The sequence below is a fragment of the Canis lupus genome, chromosome 11 (genome assembly GCF_003254725.2).
Source record: "Canis lupus dingo isolate Sandy chromosome 11, ASM325472v2, whole genome shotgun sequence".
NCBI classification, from domain to species: Eukaryota; Metazoa; Chordata; class Mammalia; order Carnivora; family Canidae; genus Canis; species Canis lupus.
This window is the reverse complement of record NC_064253.1, coordinates 70,618,828-70,625,365: the sequence shown is the minus strand read 5'-3', so window position 1 is coordinate 70,625,365 and position 6,538 is coordinate 70,618,828. Positions and strand designations below refer to the sequence as shown.

Genomic DNA, 6,538 nt, shown 5'->3' with positions numbered 1-6,538 from the left:
CAAAGCAACATCGCCGGCTAATGTGTGTTAATGATGAAGGATGACACCTGTATCAGGAGGAAGGGGACACGAATAGGTTAAATGATTAAGTAGGCAATGAGATACAGAGATGTGGGCACACGCAAATGAGTGATGGGGGTGAATTAAGATGAGAGGACGTGAAATAGAAAACACAAAAGGAGGAAGGAGGAAAGAGACAGAGACTTTCAGGGAGGACTGGGAGGTTTGCAACTGGATGGTGCAAGAAGGGTCGGAAATGACTGCAGTAAATCACAGAACAAGAAGGGGTTGATTTAGAGGACCGAGGACAGGGAGAGCAGAAGGTAGTGAAAGGTATGAGCTGGAGAAAAAAGATAATAAATTTGAGAATTGTTAAGGGAAAGAGTCAGAGAAGTACTGGATTGAAGCAGAAATCAGTCAAACAGATGCAAGTGGGAATGAAGAAAGACAACGGTGATTAAAATATTCTTTCATTTTTCACGAAAGAGGAGTTAGAGACAATGGTAAAAGTTTGCTCTAAATGAGATATAGTGGAAATGCTCTGAACAGGGAAATGAGAAATAGAGGGTTGGAAGCAGAGAGAGACAAAGAAGTAACGGGAAGACCAAATAAATAGACATTTGCGAGTAGAAGCAAGCTAGTGTTCCTGAGGACCTACTGGGTGCCACAGAGCCCCGGGGGCTTCCATTTATCCCTGCTGGCTCACTCAGTCTTCCCATGACCCCACTTATGGGAAAGGACATGAAGGCTCACAGACGTTGTAAATCACTGCGAATTAGCCAAATAGTAAGTGGTAGGAGAAAAAAATTGGAACTTACACCAGAGAGGTATCTGAGTTGGAGAAATAAACAGAAGCGATAGTTGTATTCGCAGAGGTCTATTTTGGATACAACAACAATAGAAGAGAAAGCTTCCAGATTGACCTTACTCTTGTAATTAATTGATCCTATACCAGCTGATGGAGCTGGGCTGGGCTCCAGGGGGCTCAGGGGGTCAAGGGAGCTCCAGGGAGTCAAGGGGATCCCAAGGGTCAGGGGGCTTCAGGGAGCTCCAGGGATTCAAGGGGATCCCAAGGGGCAGGGGGCTCAGGGGGCTCCAGGGGGGCTCAGGGGGCTCTAGGGGGTCAGGAGGCTCCAGGGAGTCAAGGGGATCCCAGGGTTCAGGAGGTTCAGGGGGCTCCAGGGGGGCTCCCGGGAGTCAGGGGGCACTAGGGGATCAAGGGGCTCTAGGGGATCAAGGGGCTCTAGAGGGTCAAGGGGCTCCAGGGGGTCAGGGGGCTCCAGGGAGTCAAGGGATTCAGAGGGCTCCAGGGGGGCTCAGGGGGCTCCAGGGGCTCAGGGGGCATCAGGGGGTGGGCAGCTACCCCACAAGCATCTGGGGGGCAGTGGCCTAAGGGTAGGAAAAGAAACAATAGGCCGGGTGATGAATGGAGTCAATGTGCAGCAGCAAGCAAGGCAGGGTTAAAGCCTGTTAAGTGTCCAAGTCTTGATCTCAGCTCAGGTCTGGATCTGTCGTTTTTGAGCTCAAGCCCGGCTTTGGGCTCCACAGTGTGCATGGAGCCTTTTTTTTTTTTAAATTTTATTATTATTTTTTTAATTACTTGACTCATAGAAAGCTGGGAAAGAGGGAAGGAAGGAAAGGAGGGAGGGAGGGACAGACACATGGATAGAGGGAGAATAAGGTGCTCATTGTAGAAAATCCGAAGGACACAGTTTTCTCAGCTGCAGAATTACTAGTAACTGCGTGTCTTGGAGTAAAGCTAACAGATACGCGATCATTCACAGACAGGGCCCTGGCTCTACCCCGTGTTCGCGTAGCTCGGGCTAGCTCGGCCTGGGTGGCTGCGCACCGAAGGGGAAGTGGTCTGTTAGCTGACACGGGTACGCAAAAGGTAACAAGGGGAAGTCTGGAGGGAGATCTCTCCGGGCAGAAGGAAGGGCCTGTGTGAAAACACGGGCGCCAAGAGCCTGGAATACTCTGGGAATAGAGAAGAGATACCTGCGGCTAGGACGGAGGGCGGTGGCGGGGAAAAGAGTGAGTGAGATGCCGGACGATGTTTAGATTCGCTCAGAACCGCAGTGAGAACCTAACATAGGCCAGACATTTTCACACATGAGGCCTCATTTAATTCCCATAGTGATCCCGAGAGGTGCGTCCTGCTTTCCCCAGTTCACAAGTGAGAAAATGCAAGGTCTAGGAGGGCCATTTAGTAACCGACTTGACCCAGTAGATAAATGGCAAAGATGATACCAAACCAAAGCCTGCCTGTCTCCCCAGCCTCTGCTTTTCCAACTAAACTGCCTCAGCCACGCGGTATGGATGGAAGGGAAAGAAAAAGGAAGAAAGAATGAAAAAAGGACAGAAGGAAAGAAAGAAGAAAGAAAGAAAGAAAGAAAGAAAGAAAGAAAGAAAGAAAGAAAGAAAGAGAGAAAGAGAGAAAGAGAAAGAAAGAAAGAGAAAAGAAGAAAGAAGAAAAGGAGAAGAAAAGAAAGACTAGAGTATGGGGTGGGGGAGAAAAAAAATGTCACAAAATGACAAAATCTGAAAGATGAAGCAAAATGGATTTGCTGAGAGGGCAGGGAAGGAGGATGAGAAGACCAGTGGAGTCAGGGATGGGGGTGCAAGGGCACCCCAGAGGAGAGCAAGTTGCCTCAATAATGAAATGTCATTAATTAACTCAACAATGAAATGTGACTGAGGGAAGGGGAGAGAAGGGAGACAGAAGCCGAGGGGGACGAGAGTGGTGCTGCCTCGGCCACACGGGAGACTGTGGAGTCGGAGCAGAGTAGTGGCATCACCTGGGGGGTGGGGGGGTGACGAGGCCCTGTCCTCGCCCTCCCGTCGGCATAATGCGGATGCTGGGACCTAACTCCCATGTCGCCGGGAGTTCGCATCTGAGCAGCTGCTGCGGTTTCCGGGCACCGGGATGTGAAGCCCTGGGCAGGGCGGCGGGCAGGTGTGGTCAGCGGGCGCTGGCACCGCGGGCGGCCCCCAGGGCGCGAGGACCCGTGGGGAAGTAGGGGTCCGGCGGCGCTCCTGCCCCGCGAAGTGCACAGCGGACCGGCCTCTCCTCGGCCCTGCCTCCATCTCTGCCCCTCGCCCTGGTCGTGCGTCCCCCCTTCCCCACGAGCTCGGCCCGCTGCCCTCCGTTGGCTTCCAGTGTGGGCACCGTCCCCCGGGCGGGCGGGCGCCTTGGTCGCAAGCAACAGACACCAATTCCGGCTGATTTCAGCAGAAGCAGAATTGAGTAGTGAGCTAGATTACCCCGAATCTCCAGGAGGGCGTGGGATCTGGGCAGCGTGCGGGAGGCCGAGAGCACCAGGCCACAGGGCCTGGCCCCCGCCGACTGCTGTCCCGTCGCTGTCAGGCACAGACAGGGCGGTTCACGCCCCTGCCGCCGCCAGTGCCACCAAGCTCCCGGCCGGGGCCCCACAGCCGTGTCCTCTGGCGATAACATCTGGATGGAACTGCCCCGAGTCTTGCCACCTCAGTCCCAGGGGGGATGGTGCCGGATGCCAGCTTCCTTTCCAGCCTCTGCGGTGGGTGCATCTGGTTGGCGAATCCCGAGTCACCTGCCCAAGCCCTAGCTCTGGCGGAGGCTGGAAAGGCATCTGGAAATTTCCGTCTCTTCCTGGGAGGTGGGATGTGGCTCAGAGAGTGAAGCACCCTCTGATGTAGGGAAGGGATCCATTCAGATGCCAAACCGTCGCAGAGGATGCCAAACGCCAGCTTGAACCGGCAATGCCTACCCCCGAGTTTCTAGTCCTTCATGGTTCAACGCCAATGCCACCTCCTCTGGGAAGCTTTCCCCGATTTCTCCAAGCACGTGTTTCAAAACACCTCGTAACACACAGGCCTGCCCGCCTGCCTGGTATCTGAGGTAATTCTGTGCTCGTGTCATCCCCACACCCCACGCCCCCATCATTATGAACTCTCCAAGGGCGGGAGCTGTGTTTATCCAGCTCCGCCTCCCCATATAGTGGCTGGTAGGAGCCCTGGATATTTGGTGGGAATGAATGAATGAAAGTGTTGGTCGCATGCGACAGGCCTTTGTACCAGAGGTCCATGAAGGACTTACATAGACTCTGCCTTACATAAGGGAGCCCTTTTTTCCTGGTGTGCACTTCTATAAATGGACTGTGTCAGCATATTTGAAGAAAGGGGCATAGAGAATCAGAAAGCCCCATTGCAGAGGATAGTGGCGGATTGTAAGGGTACAAAGGAGAGACTGAGGGAGGCAGGACGACATATTTTGGAGGAGTAAATGGACTGGAGCAGGCATCGGAGAGGCAGGGGACGATTTAGAATCAGAGGACCCGAAAGGCCAGATTCCCCCTCCCCCCTCCCTTTGGGTCCACAGATTAGTAAACTGAGCCGGGAGGGGCATACCTTGCAAACCTCAGGGCGGAGACACACCCAGGGGCACTCATGCAGGTGGGCCCTTCTGGGCTCCCATGGGTGGGTTTTTCCAAGGTCACCGAGGACGGTGTGATTGAAGAGAAACAGCCAAGGCTTTGGCACCTGGAGCTCAGATCTCCGCTCTTTGCTCCCTAGCTATATGACCTTGGGGAGTCCCTTCACCTCCCTGACCTCCCGATCTCAGTTTCTTCACCTGAAAAATGGGAATCATAATAGCCAACTCGTTGGACTATGGTTCTGTAGAAAAGCTACCATATACCCTTGTCAGGCCCCTGGAGAATGCTTAGTGAGCAGTAGTAGGTCCAAGGTCACAAACCAGGGGTTTGGTTTTTCCTTCTTCTCAGCCTTCTGCCTCTGTCCAAAGTCGTAAAACAGTAAATAACATGTGATGGGAAAGGGGGAAAAAAGGTGATTCATGCGGAGGGGTAAGGGTAGAAAGGAGAAAAGCAGCCAAAGAGGGAAGAGCTAAGTCGAGAGAAGTTGGGGCTCAGAGAGCAAGCGATATGGAGGGATGGGACACGTCTCAGAAATTCTAGGGAGGGAGCATTTATAGGACCCCAGTCCAGGTGAGGAGGAATGAAACGAGGGGAGCCATGAAAGGGGAAACGGAGAGAGGAGAGATGGAGAAGGGTCAGGTGGGGGACGCCGGGGTCCCCGGGAGGGGATGGCTCCCTGGAGGACCCGGGGCCCAGGGCTGCCTGCTGCTGGGTCTGAGGTCTGAGGCCGCGGTTCGCAGCCCGGCTGGAGCCCGGGGCCAGCACGCGGCCGGGACCTGGGGAGCGGCCCCCTCCCTGGGGGCGGGGCAGAGCCAGCCGCAGCCCGAGTAGCAGGTCTCTACCTCGCACCCTTTTCAGGAATTTCACGCAGAGGAGAGGAGCAGCCGGGAGAGCCGCGGGGCTCCCCGCTCCGCGCAGGGACTCCAAGCCCCGGGTCCCGGGCTTGCGGGGGGAGCGGGGCTGCGGGGAGCACGAGGGGGTGCAGGGCTCGCCTGCGGGCTTCTGGGGCGCCCAGGTGGAGCCCGGCCTGGGGGGCGGGGCGGGGCGCGTCCAGGTGCGGCCGGGGCGGGAGCCGCGCGGGGGGCGGGGGCGGCCGGGGGGGGGGTCCGGGGGGCGCGGCGAGGGCGGCCTCGGGGGACCCCGGGAGAGCACGAGGCCGGGCGGGGCCTCGGAGCGCGCGGGGTCCGGGGGGCGGGGGGCGGCGGGCGGCGGGCGGCGGGGCCGGGAGGCGGCGCGGGGGGGCGGGCCGGGCCGGGCGGGAGGCGGAGCCCGGAGCCGGGGGCTGTGGCGAGCGGCTCCCGCGGCGCCCGAGCTCCGCGTCCTGCTCGGCTCCGCCGCTCCGCTCCCGCCGCTCCCGCCGCTCCCGCCGCCGCCGCCGCCTCCGCCCGCAGCTCCGCAGCCCCCCCCGCCATGGCCGCCGGCGCCCGGCGCTGCTCCGGCCTCGGCTCCGGCTCGGGGCCCCGGGGGCGGCCGAGGCTCGGCTTCCCGCCGCCGCCGCCGCCGCCGCTGCTCCTGCTCCTGCTCCTGCTGCCGCCGCCCGCCGCCGCCGCCGCCGCCGCCGCCCCGCGGGAGCCCGACAGCCCGTGCCGGCTCAAGACCGTCACGGTGTCCGCGCTGCCCGCCCTGCGGGACGGAGACCTGGGCTGGAGCGGCGGCCGCGCGGGGGCCGGGAGCGGGGCCGGGGCCGGGGCCGGGAGCGGGAGCGGGGCCGGGGCCGCCGCCGCCGCCGCCGCCGCCGCCGCCGCGTCCTCGGGCTCCGCGGGCCCCGCGGGCGCCGCCGCCGACTCGCGCCTCCTGCTCTTTGTGCGCAGCGAGCTGCCGGGGCGCGTGGCGGTGCAGGACGACCTGGACAACACCGAGCTGCCCTTCTTCACCCTCGGTAAGGCTGGGCGCCGGCGCGCGGCCCGGGGCGGGCGCGGGCGCGGGCGGGGGCGCGGGCGGGGGCGCGGGCGGGGGCGCGGAGCCGGGCGGGGGGCGCCCTGGGGATCCCCGCCGCGCGCTGCCCCGAGCGCCCGGGAGGCGCCGGCGGGCCCGGGGAGGGCGCACAGGTGGTTGGCCGGCCCCAGGGCAGCAGCGCCCCCCGCGGGACCCGCCCCGCCCCGCCCCGCCCCGGCCCGGCCCGG

At 60.5% G+C, this 6,538-nt stretch overlaps 1 protein-coding gene across 4 annotated transcripts in view; it reads left to right on the top strand.

Moving 5' to 3' along the window:
* The first annotated feature begins 5,825 nt into the window (after positions 1-5,825).
* The window catches only part of ASTN2 (astrotactin 2), an 853,772-nt gene continuing 853,059 nt past the window's right edge, over positions 5,826-6,538 (top strand). For 3 of the 4 annotated variants that reach the window (XM_025432065.3, XM_025432067.3, XM_025432064.3), the window contains exon 1: positions 5,826-6,294. In XM_025432065.3, the coding sequence (XP_025287850.1) occupies positions 5,826-6,294 (469 nt within the window). The remainder of the gene's footprint in view (positions 6,295-6,538) is intronic. The other variant, XM_035696817.2, reaches the window with a different exon arrangement.